The 22,480-nt window shown below is 41.6% G+C and overlaps 1 protein-coding gene and 2 long non-coding RNA genes across 6 annotated transcripts in view; all 3 read left to right on the plus strand.

Annotated features, from left to right (window-relative positions):
* LOC146510318 (uncharacterized) overlaps window positions 1-3,238 on the plus strand; it is a 35,779-nt gene extending 32,541 nt beyond the window's left edge. Inside the window, exon 2 of the long non-coding RNA XR_014876356.1 lies at window positions 1,720-3,238. This is a non-coding gene — a long non-coding RNA (uncharacterized LOC146510318). The remainder of the gene's footprint in view (window positions 1-1,719) is intronic.
* Window positions 1-22,480, plus strand: part of ppm1e (protein phosphatase, Mg2+/Mn2+ dependent, 1E) — a 71,894-nt gene that overhangs the window by 33,039 nt on the left and 16,375 nt on the right. For all 4 annotated transcript variants that reach the window (XM_085173973.1, XM_085173975.1, XM_085173974.1 and 1 more), the window contains 2 exons: window positions 15,167-15,288; window positions 21,418-21,617. In XM_085173973.1, the coding sequence (XP_085030099.1) occupies window positions 15,167-15,288; window positions 21,418-21,617 (322 nt within the window). The remainder of the gene's footprint in view (window positions 1-15,166; window positions 15,289-21,417; window positions 21,618-22,480) is intronic.
* Window positions 21,624-22,478, plus strand: LOC146510319 (uncharacterized). Its single transcript, XR_014876357.1, has 2 exons — window positions 21,624-21,772; window positions 22,319-22,478. It is a non-coding gene; the product is annotated as an uncharacterized LOC146510319 (long non-coding RNA).

A 22,480-nucleotide genomic window follows, 5' to 3' on the forward strand; every position in this document is an offset into this window, starting at 1 on the left:
TCAGAACCAGCAGGTGCACGGGCCTCTGGCAGGAACAAATCAGAACCAGCAGGCGCACGGGCCTCTGGCAGGAACAAATCAGAACCAGCAGGCACACAGGCCTCTGGCAGGAACAAATCAGAACCAGCAGGCGCACGGGCCTCTGGCAAACACAAAGCTGACTGCAGCTGCACCGAGCATTGACTCAGCTCAGGCAGCGACAGCCGGGTGCAGTCCTCAGCTGGCTTCTTTACCTCCAGGGGTCCAGAGTCTGCTGGGGGCTGAAACCCAGCCTCTGGGGAGGCCCTGGAGTGCGTCTCAGTCTCAGAACTGGCCAGCTCTTGAGGAGTGTTTTCATTGTTGTTAGGTTTGTCTCTCTGCTTGGAATAAGAAGTTGTTGAACTGTCCTTTATGGGTTGAATTGGCCTAGCTGGTTGTACAGGAGGAGTTGGTGAAGATGATGGCTGAATTGGTGGCTGAGCTGATGAGTCTTCGACCAACTGAGCTATTGACTGGGCTATGGGTCGTGAGGCTGGATGTGACGGAGGTGACGACTGAGCGGCTAACTGAGCTGGTGGCTGCTGTGCAGCTAACTGAGCTTCAGGCTGGGCAGCCAACTGAGCTTCAGGAAACACAATCTTATTAACGACAGTTGCAGGCGAGCCAGGGAAAACACCATTATCCTCACTGGCAGCACAGAAAATGGCCCCAGAATAAACAGTCCTTAAATTTGAAAGCTCGTGATTATTGTCTTTTCCACTCACCACAGCCTGCAGTGCTATAGTCCTAATATCCAGCTGTGGGGTGACGTGCCGACGGCGCGATCGTCGCCTCCTCCCTGCGGACGGCTCCGGCGGGCCGGGCAAAACCTCCGGCGGGCCGGGCAAAACCTCCAGCGGGAGAAGCTGACGTGGCTGTTCCGGGGCGGCCGTAGTCCACTGCTGCTGGACAAAGTCTGTGGATTCCCGAGCTTGCACCACCTCCCGGGCTTTATGCAGGTTGCGAATTAAGTCCGAAAGTCCCTCGAACTGGCAGAGGTAGGAATTCCCTTCCAGGATTGCCTCGATGGCTTTTAACCCCACCACTTTCGCACTTGCGTTGGTGGTGTGGGTTACCCAGTCCATCAGGCGTTGGATGCGTGCGAGGTCGCTCTCCCCAGACAAAGCTGCTGGATCCATCTTGTGGTCGGCTCGTACTGTCACGGCTGGCGGGGTGAGCCGTGTGGTGTGGAGGAAACGGAGGACCCAAAATGCAGACAGCCGATATGATGATATGAGTGAGGGTTTAATTTACAGTGTACAAATAACAGAACTGAGGGCAGGACAGAACATAAACCTAAACTGTGTGAGCTAAATAACAAACCGGATCATACAAATGGGGTGGGAGGCAGAGAGACACAGACGAGGAACGGACACCATGAAACACAGACGAGCCGACAACGAACACAGACCGACACCCACTATATATACACACACACACGGTAATCGGGTAATGGCAGACAGGCGGGGACACAGCTGGAACTAATGGACATAACGAGACACAACCCTACAAAGTAAAACAGGAAACACACAGACTGTTTTACATAACAACACGGGGACATGAACAGAGCACCGAGGGAGACGCAGGTAGGGAAAATAAACACAACCAAACCCCAACCACCAATACAAGATCAGAATAAACTAGAAAGTGATAATCATCAACTGAAAGCGCTGGGTCACCGACCCAGGACCATGACAGTAGGAAAGGTTGGATGGATAGCCTCACCACAGGTTTCATTTTAAAACAGGAGGCTGCTGCACCTTGATTGTTTCCTGACTTGGTTTCTTTTCATTTGAACCAAAAAATTTTAGTCAATACATGATCATTGCAACCATGAAAGCTCCTCTAAAACCAATTCAAGCATCGATATTTCCTCAGCTCTGTTTACTCTAACTACAGAATGGAAAACTGTGGAAAGACTTTGTATCACCTGCAGTAGTATCCTGGAGGTGTGCATGCTCTCACCACACATTCTATTTTATATTTAAATGCCTGCTTACATGAAGGAAATTGCATATATCCAACCTCATTGTATCCATCCTTTGCTTTGCAGCCACAGCACCAAATGTCCCGTAATTCACGGCTGAATGTAGTCCACAACAAAAGAACGATTTAATCTGTTTGTTAATGTCTCCTAAAAACTAAAGTGCCGGGTTGTTTTAGGGAATCATGCAGCAGTTTGATAAAAATGAAACTATAACATCTCTGACCCATTTTTAAAGATTTACGGGGGCAAGGTGGCTTTTTAATAGGATTTGTCGATAATGCGGAAATGCACAAGCTTTATCCTTTAAAGAGGAACAAAAACAGTAATTACTGTTAAGTATTTATTACCAAGTGATTATACAGTGCTTAACTTGTACATGCATGTTGGGTTATTATATTTTGGCAGCTTTATTTATATAGGTAAATTAGAAGAACAAAAGGGGTGATTTATTTATTTTTTATGTTTTGGGGTTTTTTTTGGCTTAATAACGCATATAAAGACTACGACATGGTGTTATTTTAAAACATGAAAAAATTCTGAATGGAAAAATATAAAACGCCAAGCTTTACCCTTGATTTAGCAGAAAAAGATGTAATGAAAGCGAATTATTTGATATTGGAGCATTCAGAAGCGGCATCAGTGGACTCCTGCTAGTCGCCATCAAATGCCAGAAGGCCCCAGTAACTGACTAAAGCACCACATGGTGTGTGTGGACTGAGGAGACAAATTAATTCATCAAAGTCATTTGAAAGCCATCTTAAGGGAGAAGCAGTACTAAAATGCCACGATTTAAGGCTTCCTGGCACACTTTGTGTTATGTAATCCTATCAGGTCCTCTTGAGAATACTGTGTTCACATAACAGTAGTTGTTAGGGACGGGCTAATTCAACATTTCCTTTGGAAATGTAAGGCTGGGAATAGCCTGAGGATTTTCTCTCTGTTGCTAGAAAAGGCTCTGCCGTCTTCCAGGTTTAATATGAGGGATGCCTGCTACAAGGGACCGGCGGCCAAACCAGAACATATCGATGGAGCCCAGTGAGTTCCCGTGGATTTCCACTCTCACCTCCACTTGGCACAGAAAAGGTTCAATATTTAGAATAATGAAGTGGGAGCTTGTTCTGTGGGCTTGGCAGCAGGACGACTGACACCACCGACTGTCAGTCACTTGCTTCTGTGTTGCTATGGAAACAACCTTGTTGCTCCGCTGCGGGGCTAAGAAAAAGCTTGTAGAAAGCATTGGTAGAAAAAAAAAAGAAAGAGAAAAAACATGGCTGCATGCATGAGTCATCTGCTAACACATCCACCCAGAGCTCTCCAGTTTTATCACTGCGAGCAGCCTGTCAGAGCTCCCTGCACGACTGTAGCTAAACACAGCCACAGCAGAGACCACATGAGAGAACAAAAGCAACCACAGACTGAGTTAAGGACCACGGGGGGAAGCCAGTAATCACCTTTGACTCAAGCATACCGCCATACCAGCTGCAAATCTTTTACTTATTTCTAATCACAGTCCAGCAACAGCAAGATGAAAGGGTTAGAGGGGAAATCCAGTCAGCATACAGCATACAACAAGTAGTCTTCAGTATATTTGCCTTTATTACAAGGATTTTTTTCTTTTTTTGTATCATCATGAATAGAGTTAATTTTGAATAGCCCGTATAGACTTATCAATCACAAACTAGACAAAGCTAGCCCCAATGTAAGCCTTGCTTTATCATCTGTTTTGCTCTAAATGAATTAAATTACTACTTGTTAGTAATCTCTAACACAACTCTTCACAGCATGTCTTTTGTCCCGTCTCCTTTCCCTCGCCCCCATTCAATCACAGCAGATGGCTGCCCCTACCTGAGCGTGGTTCTGCCTGGTTTCTTCCTGTTAAAAGGGATTTTTTTTTCTTCCCACTGTCACCATGTGCTTGGTCATGGAAAGTTGTTTGATTGTTGGTAGTGATGTAGCCTGTAAACCCATTGGGAAAGTGCTCACTGTGGTCATAAAACAAGTGAGATGTATCATTGTTTTACCCTAGACTTTTATACAGTCTGACATCTTTAGGAGTCGCCCCCTACTGGCCATTAGAAAGATTTGAAGATTAAGATACTTAATGCACAGGTTCCTCGTGTAGACCTATAGGCTTGTAGCCATCTTTTATATACAGTCTAATATTTTACTGACACTTAATGGGAGACAAAACCTTTTTTATGTGAAACATTTACAGTCAGTACGGTGATATTAAACCTTCTATCCAGATCTACTTCCCCATGCCCCACACACATTAGGACATTAACAAACTGGATGCTGATTAAGGCCTTAGTGACACAATCTCCGGTTTCTAGGGGAAACCTCCGGTTGCTAGGGATAAATATGTATTCCACCAGCAGCTGGAGGAATAAAAGAAGGTGGTTTTCTGGTAGAGAACCGTACGCAACTGAGTTCAACTAGTGACTGCCAGCAAACACTCTGCAACTGGTTGGGGAATGCACATTTTTCCAAACGGTCTGTAGGCCTGAGTGAGTGAAGGCAATGTGCAGTTTGTGTGTGGTATTAGTTAACCCCACAAAGAGTGTTTCAACACAGCAACACTGAATAAGTAAAACTAGAAAAATATAACTCATGAAGTCTAAGGAGCTTGGAAAGAAAGCGTCTGGACTTCTTTAAGTTGCTTGAAGACTTGCTTAAAGAAGTCCAGACGCTTTTCTTTCCAAACTCCTTAGACTACGATCACCTGGATGACTGAGAACCTTCACAGACATATGACTCATGAAGAAACTTTAGCACTTTTGAATGCTTTCAGTACATTTATTCTGTTTGCTGGGCAGTCTCAGGCTTTTAGCTTTTAACTACTGCTTCCAAATATTATTTCTTTTACCCTCGGCTTTCCAAACCTGCAGCTTTATTTACTTGGACAAATAAAATCAGTCCAGGATGTTCTTGCTCTTCTCTAAAGTAACCAAGTATCCACTGAAAATCACACACATATTAAAGCTGTAAAACTGCAGTTCTTCTTCCTCAAGAAACCAGTTTGTCCTTTACAAAGTCTCGAGGTCACCAGTAAAGTGGCAAGCTCAGTACCACAAACACCAGTCAAGGCACTCTGATCCAAAGCACCAGCCTTCTTTCTCAGTATTACTGTGCTCCAATTGTGTTGGATGATTTTTATCTATGTATTTGTTCCTTTCACTTTTCAGAGATTCACACTGAAAAAACATAAGATAACATAAGAATAATGAGAAGGAAGAATATGTAAACTAGGGCAGAGCAGCGCCTGCAGATTGATTTTAAAGAAGCATTTTTTAGCCCGGCTGAACCGGCGCAGGTCGAGTAACATGTAGTCAGTCGTGCCGCTGCAGTGTGATGGTGTGAACTGAGATTAAGCCCTGCTTTAATCCTCCTCCGCTCCACATGACCTCACTGTGATGCATGAGCCACAGGGAACTGTCATTGGTGCGTCACGTCTTCTCCTGTGTGACCTGCAGCCAATCAGAGCTCCTCAGCTCAGCATCCACCCCCAACAGCCAGCCGAGAGTGAGGGAGGAGAGAGGGGAGAGAGAGGGAGGGGAAAATATGGGTTTCTATGAATGGAAACATGGAGGAGAGGATGCTGGTGATGGAGAAGCCCAAATAGGGACAGTCCCATACTGTCTAATTTCCCGGTGTCCACCCTCTTCTCTGTCTGTCTTCATTTTAATTATGCATCTAGTAATTTTCAGGTAAACAGTGGAAAGCAATCAAGAAGAGTTACTAAAGTAAAAGCACATCTCTCTGCTTTACTGCATTAACAGTGTTTTCAGCCAGGTTCTGACACCTTGAGTAATAATCAACCATCCATCAATTAGCTCTTCCTGCTCTATCTTGCAGACAATTGCCTACCCTCAGCTGACACTGAGCAAGAGGTGTCATTAATCCCGGACAGACAACCATGCACATCCACACCTACGGCTAATTTGGATTCACCACACTGTGAGAAAACCCACACAGTGTGCAGTCCCTTTGAATATTAATTACTTCAAAGAGCGTGGAAGAATAAATCACAAACAGACAGGAAAACAATCCTAACCTTGTTTTTTTTCTTTATGTCCATTAAAATCTCCTTAAAAACCTTAAAGAGATCATTTTTTGTTTAAACCAGTAATGGAGTATGCTGTATGTTTACGCAGCTTTGAAAGCAAAAAGCAGAACAGAGGACCTGTTATAACACAGACCTGGGCACAGTTTGTGGAAATACTGGATGAGTTTGCTGGTTTTGCCCTGGAGGGAGACAAAAAACATATTCTTATCACTAAATGCCTGTGTGATCATGAAAATACCTTGGAAGTGACTCAGTACCAGATAAGAGCCCCCCCCCCCCCCCCCCCCCCCCCCCCCCCCCCTCACCACCTCATGTTTTCAACAAACACATTATTATGTCTCTAATGGGAGCTGACTGTGTAAAAGAAAGGGGGGAAGGCGGTTCCTTTTTATGTTTGGTGGAGAGCAGCCAAGAGAAAGCAACATGGGGATCAACAGAGTCAAAGAATAACAGCTAAAAAGGCATTTTTTCATAGCAAAAGGATAAAATGATATTAACAAAATTCAACATTGCCATGCAAGGCAAAAAAAAAGTGATAGAAGCAAAAGACTGAGTTAGTGGCTAATCAGGTGAGGGCTCAGGTAGGGTGTAAAACTAAATGAAATAAGCCGTGCAATAAAATTGTGCAAATTAAAAGCATGTAACATGAAACAGAGAGCAAAATTAACTGCTAAAACCTACACACTAAACAAACCACAGCAAGTATAAAAACAATAAAAATATTTGTACTGGATTCAATGGATCCATTCCTCTAACAGTAACCCCACTTCTAAAAGTCGCTGAAAAGATAGCTTTGACATACGTTGCAAACCACATTGAGATTTGCTTGAAAGGGCAGTTCTTTTTTTCAACTTTTCAGGCAAATTTAGTGGAAAGGGACAAATCTGCAAAGATGGCTTTTAACCTTCCAGGTTTCAAAGTTAATGAGATGTCTGACTGACTTAGTTGAACGTGCTATGATCATCGTTTTCATGGTTTTATCTCTGTGGTCCAAAAAAAAAGATGCCGATCTTAGGCTAAATTGGGACAAAATCCGATGTCAGTGACTATTTCTGGGCTAAATAAATGCAGTGACAGGCAGATTTAACCCAGAAAATGTTCGGTGCTTGGTGGGACATTTACTAAAGTGAAACAGCCCACCGCTACTGCAGAAAGTTAGATGTGATGGTGATATTTTGGGAGCACTTTAGAAACATTTCTAACTCAAAGACCTCCTTTTCAAGGATATCTTTTGACCTGATGTTGGCAGCAGGCTTAGATGACTAAATTCACATTACGGCTAGACAGTGTTGTTCTTTCCTTTGATCTGCGCTTTAAGAATGAGAACTAGATATTTCACCAATACAGCGTCTACACTTTCAAGGAGAAGTTTACCCATGAGGTTACAGTGGATGCTGCTTTATGGGAGCAGGCGTCTACTACTCCTTTTGTCATGTTTCTAGGCCTTGACCCAGTTTGAGAGCAGCATCAAGGACCTAATGTAAGACAGGTTTCTACAGGAGGACATGTAATATAAAACTTTTTTCTTTGTCAGGCAGATAAAGAAATATGATGCTGAATGAAAACCAAAAAGATTTAAAACACAGTAAAGTGTTTCAAGCTACTTTGCCTTTTTATTTCTCCTCAGTGGTGTGAGTCGTGGACAGAAGCATGAGGTTTTTGGGTTATCTGTCCGTTCCTCCGCTCTGAACTCATTGACACGATATTTCCAGGATTTCTCAAGAAAATTTCTTCAAACTTTCCAAAACATTCACCTTGATTTGGGGATGAACTTATTTGGTTTGTGGAAGTCAAAAGTTAAAGGCTTGTTAGCTTTCTGATGGTTTGTCTGTGCACCTGTGTTTCACCCTGTCACCTTGAATATGCTTCAGCCTCCTACTGCCTACCTCTTTTGGCCTTTGACCTCAAAAATTTTTTTACAGGCTTTTTTACAGCATCTGGTCAGTTAAACTTCTGTGATATTTATCTGTCCACTTAAACTGTTGTGAATCCATTTCAGCTGCTTTGGTGCAACCCAAAGTGACAATGTTTTCTCAGGTGGTGGCCACACATCGTTGTTCTCTTTGCTTTGTGCTGGTTCCCTTGTCACTGTTAGTAGCATGAGATGATGCCTGTAGGCCATTCAGGTTGGACACGTTGCCCAGCTTCTCCAGGGTGATGCGAGGGTTTGCAATGTCTCCCAGCACAGTCTCAAGTGAGTGGAGGAGATATCAAGAGATATGAGGAGAGCTGGACAGCTAGAAGGGATTCAACCCAGCAGCAGTATGAGATATTTTGTGCAAGGAGTAACACGTGGAGCGCTGACAGAGCTCTGTCAAATGACCTCCAGTGGATACTCCTGTGCATGTTTCTGACCAAACTGTCAGGATCAGACTTCATCAGGGTGGAGCTGGCCTGGCGTTCGCTACAGAACTGGTAGGTTGCACCGGTGGCAGCCCCATCTTTTCACAGAGGACAGCAGAGTGACACCGAGCACATGTGACCGATATAAATGAGTTTTGTTTTTTTAAGTGTATATACCAGGTGTTTATGCTGTAATCAATGAAAGAGTTGTTGTTTTTTTTCCTCCTTCCAGTCTCTCAAATATTGAAGTGAGATATAGTGATTGGAAAGACTATAGCATGTGATTCAATTTGAGTCACTCTGATGATAAATTATCAGGGAAATACAACCTGTCATTTTTACACAAATTACAGGTTGAATGAACCTGTTAAACTATAAAGTAAACAGGACTGTGATCCTAAAGCTGCTGCAAGATATCACCGATTCTGCACTGTCGTGTTAGTACAGTAAAACACGATTAAAGTTTCTCTTTTGTTGAAAAGTTCCTGAGGTTCATGAGAGTTCAAGTCTGTCGTGAAGCTACAGGAATACGTCATATTCTATCTGGATATATTCAGCTCAGTGTCAGGGTGGGAATGAGTAATTGCCTTTTCAACATATTTAACTATTTCTGTAAAGATGATCGTCAGTGAAGTTATTTGTAGTTTTTGTGGTTGCCATGGCATGGCTCTTTCTCCAACACTGTAATATACCGAGAGAGCAGGAAGAAAGGAGAGGCAACAGCAGGTTGTAACTGCAAATGTAAAAAGCAAATTAGAGCTTCTTGTTGGCAACATGAAATGTAAATTAAGACTTTATGTGCAGGTGCAACTGTTTTCATCTAATCTATAAATAAACTGCTCCAACGTGATGGATGACAAATAATAATCAAGGGAATATCTTGTGGCTGCAGAGTAAATGCAAAAAACTGCAGTTGCTCCTGTGGCCACTTGAGGAGTGTTAGTCTCCAAAACTACATCTTCAGCTTCATACAAAAAAGTAGATATTTTGCCCCTTTAAATTAAAAAACTCACCCACTGGGATTTTATTATGTTTTAAATTAGCTAACAAATAAATGGCTTGCTGTGTGATAAATTGCACTAAATGCCTTTGCAACAAGACAAATTCTACTCTTTTATTAATGCGTTGTTTCACACCAATCCAACTCAGCAGGTTTAAGTATCTACACCCCATACCTGCACAGTCAGTGAATGCATCAGCTGATACCTTAGCATTTTTATTCATTTATAGCCACTATTACAAAAACACCACAGCGATCGCCAGAATACTAAAACATGGCTCCATGAACCACTGGGAGCCGTGCTTTTTTTTTTAACTATGAGTCATGCAAAGCTACTCTAGAAGCTCTCATTTGAGTCCATGAATTAAAACACTTTAAATAAAGCTACGTCTACTTAAAATCAAATGTATTTAGGACCCACCCATCCACCCTGACCTCCTCTGGTTGTGAATTTGCATTGTCATAATTAATCCCGCAAGAAAGCTTTGTTACTTTAAAGGACACCATGTTGCCATGGGTATGCGTAAAATGGCTCATGCTGTTGATGTGCTTGGGAGGTCAGTCTTGCGATGAGACCACGCTTTGTTAGAGTTGTCTAATGGTATTTGCTAGTAAAAACACACATCTTTTCAGTCGTACATGGAAATTAACTCACTTAGCTGTCTCTGTTAGCAAGAGTACAGCTGAATTAATTAAAAATGTTGAGGTTGGCTGCCGCTGGCTTTGAGTTTTCATTGATTAAACCCATGCTATTTGACATACGAGCCACAGAGGCCCCTTTCACACTGACTGTATTTAATTTTAGAATATGTCCCTGCGTTGTACTCAGCCAACCCAGCTCATTTATTAGGGGGAAATTAAATGCAGTGCACTGAGTACTGTTCTGAAAGTGTCCAACAGAGATTATCTGTATTCAGTTGCCCTAGTGCTACATTTTAAATTAATATGGAACATTATGCAGTATATCTGTTGAAGTTAAAATATGATGGATATATTGTGCTCCAAAGAAACAGAGTTCAAAATGACACATTGCACAAGCAGGATGTGGTCAAAATCAGCCTTTGGGAGTGATTATATATGTAAGGCTGATATAGTTAAAGCTAAGAGTCTACACAGCAGACACTTTATAAACAAAAACATATTTTCAGCTTAAATAAATCAAAGGTTATTAAAAAGAAACATAGTGCTGGTGATTTTTCTCTGGTGAAAGGTCAAAATGCCTTTTTGGACACCATCATTTTTTAGATGTAGGAACAACCCAGCTGTAAAATGCTGATCGAGGTCTAGACTAAAATCTACTGACATCTGGTACAGATGATGTTGTTGTTGTTCTGCAACTGCTTTTGGAGATCCCAGTGATGCTGAAATATTTTTGTTTTGAACAAAGTACCTGACCATAAGTGCTTTTAGATTTAAATCTAAGCACTAAAACATACACAAAACCTATTGTGTTTAGCACTAATTAGAATTAGTCAATTTTCTACGTGCTGAACTAAATAGTAAACAATGTCCAGCCACAGCAAGTTATCATTGTGGTAGCGATGTGCAACAGATTTTTTTACCCACTGGTCTGGGGTTTTCCTAACATCTAAAAACAAAACTTTGAGTTAAGTGTTCTCCACATCAAGACATTTTTTAAATTATCTATCTGAAAGGACCATGGATTAACTGGTGGACAGTGCCCTCACTCTTATTTTGAAGGTTCAAGTCATTGTTAACCAACCAGCCCTGGACTTTTTGTTTTTGTTTCACTTCTGTCAGACAAAGCCAGTCACTTCAGATGCCTCCCAAAGAGTCTTTGGTCCTGGGGTTGGTCAGCTCCAGTGCTGACCTGTTATGCTCTTGAGTTCACTGCAAGTTGAATGGCCACTCCATCCAGAAGTGGATGAATTTGCTGAGATAACTAAACATATTTATGTGTCCGAGCAATTTATTAATCATATTATTTAATCTTTAATTTAATAAAGGGTTAGTTTATCTCCATTTCCATTCACCCACACATGTGCACAGCATCCCCCAAAAAATGATTCAACTCTTTGGGAAACAGTGTCGTTAGTGTTTTTTAGACCTACTTCGATTAAATATTTTCACTTTTCAGTGATCTTTGTCAGTTTTTAGTTGCAGCAGAGTTTGGCTGAGGTACCAAAACTACTTGGTCAACTTTAGCAAAAGATAAGGTTTCAGGTTAATATAATCCAGTGTCCTCAATCATAGGTATAGAGACCAGTCAGCAACTCACTCGCACCTCTGGTTGCTAGGGAGAAATGTGTACTCCCCAACCAATTGTTTGTGATTGTTTTGGTCATGGAAGACACTAACTAATTGCTTTTTGAAACATGTTTGGTTGCATTGGTAAGGCACAACTTTTACGTTGAGAAAGTCTCACTACATCTTTTTGCAGACGCAGCACTGACATCCATTCAAACCACAGGCGACCATGCCGACCTGCTAGCAACCAAAGCAATTGCAAGGAGGTTTTCAGTGCAACACCTTATACTTATTTGTGATCTTTGTTGGGAAAGTTACTTTTAAAATGTATTCCACTACAGATTACAGAATACATGCCCCAAAACGTATTTTGTAACGTATTCCGTTACGTTACTCAATGAGAGTAACGTATTCTGAATACTTTGGATTACTTAATATATTATCATGCAGTTTACAACTACATGAATGTGATTTATTACTATTACTGAAGGTCCGCGGCTCCGAACCGTAGTAAAGGGACCTCTGGCTAATACATCGGGTTCCGTGTCGGGCTCGTAGTTGAAAAATAGCTTTACTTTGTTGTCTGGGTCAAGTTTGCTAGCGAGAGACAGAGAGAGGCGTTGAAAGGCTGCTCCAACAGAACTTATTGTTTCGGAGGAAAACACGAACGCGGTGTACAGTTGAGTCTTAATAGCTTACTTACAACTGGGCTCGTCAGGCACTCTTGGCTGCAGTGGTTATTATTATATTTACATGATACCAGCTCCTGTTTCTGCTCGATGACAACTCGTACTTTTCCACTCTCCTTTTTCTCCCTCCTCGCGCTCACAGACACATAACGTGTATGGCAGTCCATTCTCCCTGCAGCACGGACTACACTGCCCATGAGGCTACATTCTTTAGGGCTATGTCTGTAGCATTCTGCCTATTAGCTTAGCACAACAACAACAACAACAACAGTCTCTTTGCGACTGTGTGTTTCCTCTCACCCAGGAAACACACAGTCGCAAAGAGAGCGCATCACCCTGTAACCATGGCAACCGTAACGCTGCCACCTGGAACAACAGAACATATTTGTCAAAAAAAACCCAAACAGTCCTGACCCGCGACAATATGAAACAGGAAAGTACCGCTGTGTAATCCATATATTTTAACAAAGTAACTGTATTCTAAATACCACCTTTTTAAACGGTAACAGTAACGGAATACAGTTACTCATATTTTGTATTTTAAATACGTAACGGTGGTACATGTATTCCGTTACTCCCCAACACTGTTTGTGATAGATTTGCTCCAGCAACCCGTCTGTCCTGGGATACACATTTTCCAATAGAGACTGGAGGTTAGCGACTGGTCTCTAGGCACAGAAATCATTGAAGGGAAACTTCTCAAAAGTACCACTTTGCTTATTACAGCCTTACATAGCTGGTAGTCTGGGTGTGCCATGTATATTCTATTTATGTCAGTATAGGGTGTTAGAATATGTTTAGCATATAGCATGACAAATTTTTTGGACACATATATACCTCAGTTTGTAAGTTTCTCTTTCAGCACAGTAACCTCTGAACACTCGCTGCCTCCCATCTGTTGTCCCACTTAATGAATCACCCCCAGAGGAGTGCACAGCCTCAGGTGCTGTTTCCTGGTTTGAACCTTTGTTCGGTCATGCCCTGCTTTCTTTAAAACCAACATTACTGCTTCATTAACAAATCATGTAACCAAAATCAGAGCTTCTCAACACACCTGCCGGAAGTTTTAGATTGTGTGAATGCTTGAAGGATTTTCAGGTGTGACCAGATCAGATTATTGTATCACTCCAGTTCAGGAGAGTCATTTTCACTGCTTGTGGCTCCTTAATTAAAAAGCCATTGAGCTAACATCACTTCAGTTCAGATATATTTTCAAGTTAATTTGAGTGCTATGGAGACTATCCAGACTTTAGGTTTCTATGGTTACCTGCATCTGGATGTGGCCTAGTTATCGTGGTGACTCATGTACAGCAAGCCTTCAGTCCTTCAAACGACCCTCCTCTGCTTCCTCCCACTCCGTCTCCTCCTCATCCTTCCTCCCCAGCTCTCGTTAACCTTAAGAAAAAGGCACACCTCCTCCAGCGTGCGCAGATGTGGCCAGATGTTGTGATATTCTGCTGCACTAAGCAGAACTTTGTGTTATAAAATTTTAAAATCCTTCAAGGCAAATATGCACGTGGGCTTTCCACAGATGACATGCATGATATCAGAATTCAGGGAGTGCCCAAATTGAATCATGCTGCAGCCACACACACACACACACACAAACCAAAATGAAGTGATTTCTCATTTGTGATTTGGTTGTTGTAATTTTTTAGCTCTAAAAACATGTGATTTAAATTCCATGGCTTTGTTTAACTGTGATTATTTAGAAATGGTCTCTGTATTTAATATTTGATTTATATTTTATACCTATATTTTAAATATTAATGTTAATTTCAAACAGAATTACAAAGTGTAAAGTTAAAGGTGTTTTGTTTATTGTGAAATATCTCGTACAGCTCATCAGTAGAGTCCATTAGGGGGCGGTACCCCACACTTTGAGAATCACTCATGTAATAAATTCTGTTTAGGTTTTTCATGTGATGTCATATTTCTCAAGAGTGGTCCGCCATGTTGGACGTGATACAACCCTGGTTTCTAGAGAAAAAAAAATTGTATTCCCTGACCCGTTGGCAAGTGTTTGCTGTGAAATTGGTGATTAGCCTTGTGTTTGTTAAATGGGCCCCGACTGATTTTATGTGTTTGAGCTCTTATTCATTGACCCTACAGCATCATGTGCCTAGAAGATAATCCATGACTGAAAAACCCGAATAGTAGAGGTGAGGCCTAGCACATAGCTAGCAGTAACACCACATATGTCAATCAAGAAAGCCATATCCAAGATTAAGCCTCACCGGTATGCAAATAGATGTGTGGATGAAAATGGATGAAAAATAAATCGCCTACCTTACAGTTAATATAAAGGAAGAAACTGTGCATAAAGACCCAACCTTTTTTTGTACCAGGCTGCAAACACGTTCATTAACATGGGAGTCTATCGGGACTGACTCGTTTTTGGAGCCAGCCTCAAGTGGTGACTAGAGGAACTGCAATTTTAGATCATCTTTCAGCCTGCCAGAGTGCGGGTGAATGGCATGACTTATTATAAAAATGTAACTTTTAATAATTTTACTGCTATGTAAAAATGTGATTGCTCTGAAGCAGAAAAATGACCACAGATGTATATTTCTGAGATCTGTGTGCTGTCATTTCTTATTACTTATAATCAGATATGCAGTCTCTGTGCTGATGCCCACACCTGTGACGAGCCAAAACCAGCCGATAATACCTGCCAAAACTTGTTTGTGTTAAGGCTCCAAGAAAGCATCAGTAATGCTGTTTGTTCCGGCATGTTAGTATTGTGGATCCTTGAATATATTTCCTAATAAACCTAGATCATGCTGTCAGTCGATGATGTGAGATGATTTTTCTTTCTGACCCATTCTTAACTGTGTCGTCTCTCCTCACCACAGTAACTGCCCGTGCTCCCTGGCTGCCGCCTTGGCCAGAGCCACAGCAGACAGCCTCCTGCAGACTGACCTCTCTATTCACCACCTCAATAAGACTGTAGAAGATGGAGCTGACCCATTACCACGTGAGTCCCCAGGGAGCCCACGAGACCGCTCTCTCACACAAATTAGGTCTCTCTCTCACTTCATCCCACACACATGCACATAGGCATATAACCACCAGGGGTTTGTCCCAGTTCTCCCCCACAAAGCTGCACGGAGAGGTGTTTGACCACTAGAGGGCACAAAGTATACTCCGAAGCACACCCAAAGCTGTCAGCCAGGATGTGCTAAATCCAACAATGGCCAGCATATTTACATCAAAATGGTTTTCAAGCTACATGAAAGCTGTATACTGGAGAAAACACAGCATGCAAAGATATACAAATTACCTTCAACAGTCAACATCTGCTCAAACTGCAATTAGGCTGTCAGTTTGTCAGCTGTCATGTTTTGCAGAGGATGAGATATGTATTCGTCAAAAATAGTCCCAAAGAACTGCTGTTTAACATGTACATTGCCAGCTGTTTTCGAAGGCAACTGTCTTTTTGGAGTTTTGGGGTTGTTGTTTTTTTAAAATAAGCTGAAATGATGTATTTATGACTTGTTTTTTAACTTAATGACTCCTTTGGGAACTAAAGTAAAGGAACCCGTTCAGTATTGACAGTCTAAAGTGTTGCTCTGTTAGCCCTTTTGATCAATTTGTGAAGGAAAACAGTTTCATTTCAAAGGGAGTCCTTCAACTGTAGCTTGCTCTCTTAATCCTGGTGGTGTGGTTGTTGGTGCCAGACTGGTCTGAGTATTTCAGAAACTGCTGATCTACTGCACAGCCATCTCTAGGATTTACAGAGAATACTCGGAAAAAAAAGGAAATATCCATTGAGCATCAGTTCTGGAAGGGAATAGTAACTTAAATAACCACTTGTTACAACCGAAATGCAGAAGAACAACTCTGAATGTTGATGCAGATGGACTACAGCAACAGCACTAGTTAGTCAGCTAAGAACAGGAAACTGAGGCTACAGTTCACCAGGCTCACTAAAATTGCTGTCTTGTCTCGAGTCTTGGTTTCTGCTATATTTGGATTGTAGGGTCAGAATTTGGCATAAACAACATGAAAGCATGGCTCCATCCTGCTTTGTATCAATATTTCAGGCAGGTGGTGGTGTAATTGTGTCGGGGATATTTTCTTGGCACACTTTGGGCTTCTTAATACCAACTGGGCATCATTTAAACACCACTGCCTGCCTACTGTTGATGAGCATGTCCATCCCTTTATGACCACAGTCCACCCATCATCTGATGACTGCTTCCAGCAGGAAAACACACCATGTAAAAAAGCTTAAATCATCTCAAACTCGTTTCTGAGTTCACTGTACTCTAATGGACTGGTGGTTCAACGGGAAAAACAAATCTGCAGCAACTGTGTGATGCTATCACGTCCATATGAGCAAAATTGAAATGTTTCCAACATCTTGTTGACTCTGTTGCATAAAGAAATAAAGCATCAAACAATGTAGAAGCAGTGCATACCTAATAAACTAGCCGTTGAGTGTATGTTCTAATGTAACTTATTGTGGTTTTTAATCATTTGTTTTCATGAGATGAAAAACCCCACAAAATTTTCAAACATAACTACTTATATTCAGTGTTGGGAAGGTTACTTTTAAAATGTATTCCATTACAGAATACATGCCCCAAAATGTATTCTGTAACGTATTCCGTTATGTTACTCGATGAGAGTAACGTATTCTGAATACTTTGGATTACTTAATATATTATCATGCTGTTTACAACTACGTGAATGTACTATTGCTGTGATTTATTACTATTACTGAAGGTCCGCGGCTCTGAACCGTAGTAAAGGGACCTCTGGCTAATACGGTGGGTTCGTGTCGGGTCCATAGCTGAAAACTAGCTTTACTTTGTCGTCTGGGTCAACTTTGCTAGCGAGAGACAGAGAGAGGCGTTGAAAGGCTGCTCCAACGGAACTTATTGTTTTTGGAGGAAAACAAGAACACGGTGTACAGTCGAGTCTTAATAGCTTACTTACAACTGGGCTCGGCAGGCACTCTTCTTGGCTGCAGTGGTTATTATTATATTTACATGCTTCCAGATCCCGTTTTTGCTCGATGACAGCTCGTACTTCTCCCTCCCTCGCTCACAGACACATAACGGGTATGGCAGTCCATTCTCCCTGCAGCACGGACTACACTGCCTATGATGCTACATTCTTTAGAGCTATACCGATAGCATTCTGCCTATTAGCTTAGCACAACAACAACAGGTGCTCTCTCACCCAGGAAACACGCAGAGAGAGAGAGAGCGTCACCCTGTAACCATGGCAACCGTAACGCTGCCGCCTAGAACAACAGAACGTAGCTGTCAAACAAAACCCAAACAGTCCTGACAGTACCGCAGTGTAATCCATTTATTTCAACAAAGTAACTGTATTCTAAATACCACCTTTTTAAACGGTAACTGTAACGGAATACAGTTAGTCATATTTTGTATTTTAAATACGTAACGGCGGTACATGTATTCCGTTACTCCCCAACACTGCTTATATTTAGACAAAAAGATACTCTGCTACTCAGAGTCTGAGCGACATAGAGGTATTAGCTGACAGCCATTATCCATGCCACAACAATGGACCTATTTCTGCAAAATACTAAAAGTTGTAGGAGAAGTAAATTCAGAGGTTCATGGTAGGAAACATTAAGTATATTGCAACGGCACGTGCAAATATCAGTTAATTAAAAATGATTTATTCTTTGAAAACATGTTTTTAACCATTTTTGATTTGTTGTGCAGCCAAACATTTTCTAACAGTCACAAAAATCTAGTTTTGCTAACATATGTCAGAGATGTTGTTTTTTCTTACAGTGAATAAGAAATTATAACTTTACGTTTAGAATTCAAAAACACTTTATTTATTCTCAACAGAGCAATTATAAAGGAGCAGAGAACGTCAGCTGAGACATACAACATTGAAAAAAATTAAATAAATAAATAGAAAAAGTACAAAAATATAAATGCAATCCAATTACCAAAAACACTCATTATTTACTAAAACCATAAAAGCATAAAGACTGGGTTTGTTTCTATTACATTACACCAGTTTCTCTTTAGTTCTCCTGCTTTAAGCGGGCAAAGAGCATACAGTGAATCCAGCATCAGGAGCTGTAGAAAGGTTGTAAATGTTCTGCTCTTGCTGGAGTTGTAGTGAGGCTCAGAGTGCACCACCACCACCACCATCTCTCTGCTTGTGCTTCTTGTGTTGTGTAACAGCCGATCACATCCTGTTTGATGCCGCTTCATTGCACGCCACAATTCTCTTTTTTTTCCCCCTCCGACTATTTGCAAGGTGTTATGAATAGACCTTTACAACATCTCCATTTGGAGGAAGACAGACGGGAGGAGAGCGTGAAACATTCGGCTCACAAAGTGCAGTTTATTACCAGGACATTGGGTTTGATGTGCACATACTTTTAAAAAGGAGGATGAGTGGGGGGAATGGGATGCAGCACCAGCTGGCTCTCCATCTCGCTGATGCCATATTTTTCGAGCAGAGTAACAGCGAGAAGAGAGAGAAAAATCAGGATAGGCTATAATACCGGCAGCTAGCATTAGTAGGTCACGCTCACATACTCGCACAGACTTGGTTATTACAGCGAGCGCCTATTCTGCTTACAGGCTCGCCTCTGTTCCACTAACTTGTGTACCTGAGTGAAATCTGCCAATGACTTTGCCTTTCTGACAAAGTAAAACAGGCCCCTGGAGTGCCTCTGTTCACAAGGGTGTAATTTCCTCCGGGGGATGAGGAGTTTTCAAATGTCATTGTTGGTTTTTTTTTTTGACACAGCAGAAAAATTTAGACAAGAACCTTTTAGTTTAATTCACCCTGTAAAATCTCTCTGAGAGGAAGATATGCAGGGACTACCCAGGGATAAAGTACTTTAATTTCACCCATGTTTCTTTCATTTTTGTGGGGGTAAGAAGAAAAGAAATTGTCCTAAAACAACATCTTGTTTGGAATAAAAATGCAATACGAGCAACACACACTAATGCATTTGCTCTGCTATGGTTCTCTCGCAAAGCAGTTCTTGGTAAATGTTACTGACGATTTGTCTTCTGGTATCAGGAGGAATATTAAACCTTGTCCAGAAAACTGTGCTGTAAGGATGAAAATGGCAACGGTGCAACAAAAAAATTGGAACTGTGATCCACGTGAAGCAATAAAAAGGTTTATTTATTCAAATACTTACTCATCAAAGAAAATGCTCTTGTTGTAAGCTGAATGTAGACCAACCTCATGAAGGTTCCAAACTCGACTCATTAACTTTCTTTTTTCCTCTCCATCTGGCCAGTACGAGCAAAACCTGCCAGAGGAAAATATAGGCAAAGTGGAACAAAGAAGTATCAAGATAACAATGTTAACACATAATTATTTTCAGCTATTAAATCCCCCCCATCAACTTAACTGAACTTAACTACTGAGGTTTTGTTGAGGACCGAGTCGGTAAATTAAAATAAACTGATATGGTGACAGATACAGACGTCACACCCCTGCAATGGCTTATCCTGATCAGTTACCAGAAAATGTATTTATGCTCATTTATGTAATCCCTTAATGCACTGCTCAAATTAATTAAGGGACCACTTGATCATCATAGTATGACACACAAACGTCTGGGATATTAATCTCTCCAGTCGGGAAGGAGAAACCACTGCGAGTCCATTTCAGCTTTGATGCAAATGAAATTGACGACAGGTGCACTGAAAGGCAACAACAACACAAGCTCCAAAAAGGGAGTGTTTTTGCAGGTGGTGGCCACAGATCATTGCTCTCTCCTTCTCCTCTGTGGCTCTTTTTTTTTTCTACAGTTTTGCTTTTTGCCAGTGTCCTGATCACTGCTGTTACCACGAGATGGTATCTGTTGCACAGCGAGTCCAGCTTCTCCACGATCAAAAGGTTTCCTGTGTGAAGAGCGTGGAGGAGATATAAGGAGATGGGCTGTAGGAGAGCAAGACAAGGGCTCAAAAGGGCCGAGATCTCCTCCTTTATGTGTGAAAGAACAGGAGGAAAACTGCCCAAGTCCTGTAAATTATGACCTCGGCCAGGATATTCACGTGCATGAGGTCCCAACGTCCAAGAGTGGGGCCTGTGCTCATAGATGAGAAAAATGCACTTCTACTGGCTTTCACCAGGAAACAGAGCTGGCAGGTCTATAATGAGCTCATTAGACAGATGCTGTCAAAAATCCTGGAGAAGCTGGTCTAGCTGGATAACCAGAATGGGCTGCAGGTCCCGTCCCCTGTTGCCAGCAGTGACAAAATCAAAAATCAGTCAGGAAGGAAAAGGAGAGAACGATGCCCTGAAGCACCACCTGCGAAACCATCCCCTGTTTAGGGCTTGTCTTGTTGTTTCTTCTCAAATGCACCTTTAATCACTTCGATTTCCACCAAAGTAGCTGACATGGATTCAGAATGGTTTCTGCTTCCTAACTGGACAGATTGATAACCCTGAAGTTGCTTCAAAAATAATGAAGCTCCCTTCATTATTTTTTGAACAGCAAAAACACCAGGTGTTTTCTAATTTCTCAAACATGAATCTTTGCAGTTTATATATAAATGTAAACTGAATGTCTTTGAGTTTTAGATTAGACATCTGAAAATGTTGCCTTGGACTCTGGGAAACTACACTGAAGATTTTCTGTGTTTTCCTGACATTTGAGGAGCAGCTAATTGACATGAAAAATAAATGTACTTTGTACCTCAAACAGTTATTGCAAGCCTACATTAAACCTTTCCTTAAATGAAATAAATAACTATCATATAAATTTAAATGGTCACAAAAATGATCACTGATTTACAGATGTGCCATTTCAGGGTAACCGAAATATTGTTTTACTTTCGCTATGGTAAGAAAACTGGATTAAACTGTAAGAGTGATTCATGCACATTTTCTTTATCTTTCCAGTACTCTGTGTCACTATTAGAAGCTATTGTTACTGCAGACTGAGCGATCACCTCTCAGACAGCTTTCAGAGGCACCTAGAGACGCACTGTCTGATGTTCAAAAGATACATCTCTGATAGAGTATACTTTCAAAAGGGCAAGCTCTATAAACTGAGCTCCAAACCAACAGTGGAAGCAATGAAGCTAAAATAGAACAGCCTGGCTCATCGTGTGTGTGTGTTTGTGTGTGTCAGAGATGGAGTCTGTGAAGCTGGCCCGGCTGGTGTTTAATAGACTGTTTGAGACGTGCTGCCTCTGGCTGAAGGAGCTCCCCTTCCGCCGTCGTCCACAGCCATATTATGAGACGTCCATCCATGCCATCAAGAACATGCGGCGCAAGATGGAGGACAAGCACATCATCATCCCTGACTTCAACACACTCTTCAATATTCAGGTAGGGGTTAGTGTCAAAAACTCACAAAACTTTATGCATTAAATTTGTTATGCTAGGCCAGAGGTCAGTAATCTGCAGCTCATGAGCCCTGGGTTAGAATTACGGTCAATCATAACCTAATTAATACATTATCCTGGATCAACACAATAATGATTGTCCGGGATCAACATTGGAACTGACCAATCACATTGTTGTGATGTCAAACTTGCTGATGTCCATTTAAGAAAAGGTTAGGTTAGGTTTAGGATTACGGGGCTATAGGTTAGGGTTATGAGATCAGGGTTACAGTTTTGTGTGTGGTGGGACGGTCTTTCCACATCGCAAAACAATGACATCACTACAATGTTGAACCTGGACCAACGTTACTTTTGTTTATCCAGAAACAACACTAACATGACAATATCAGATCAAACATTAATACATATACTATGTGTATTATTTTTATCCTATCTGTCCACCGTCAGCCCCCGCCGTCACCTGCGTGTGCGGCTCTTTTTTTCCCTTTGTTTGGTAAGAGGAGCTAAAATGGCTCTTTTGGTGTTGGGTTGCCAATGTTTTAATATCAGTCCACCCTTCTCTAACATTAGACCTCAGAACTTTCAGACACAACATCTAAACTTAAGGTAGGGGGGCTTTTATGCTCATTTCTGGCCCCTTGTTTCTATTTTTGTACTCTGTTAGCAAGAACAAGCCTTTTCAAGCGAGGTTTTTTTATGATTGGCTGCCCTTCCCAACAAAAAGAAGATTTGAAGAGCATGTGGGTGGGGCTTCTTTCCTTGTAGCAAGAGTTCTGTGCCTGAAATGACCATATAAAGATAATCTGATTTAACTTACATCTGTCTTTCAAATAACAACTAGTCTCT

The sequence above is a fragment of the Neolamprologus multifasciatus genome, chromosome 10 (genome assembly GCF_963576455.1).
Source record: "Neolamprologus multifasciatus chromosome 10, fNeoMul1.2, whole genome shotgun sequence".
Classification (NCBI taxonomy): domain Eukaryota; kingdom Metazoa; phylum Chordata; class Actinopteri; order Cichliformes; family Cichlidae; genus Neolamprologus; species Neolamprologus multifasciatus.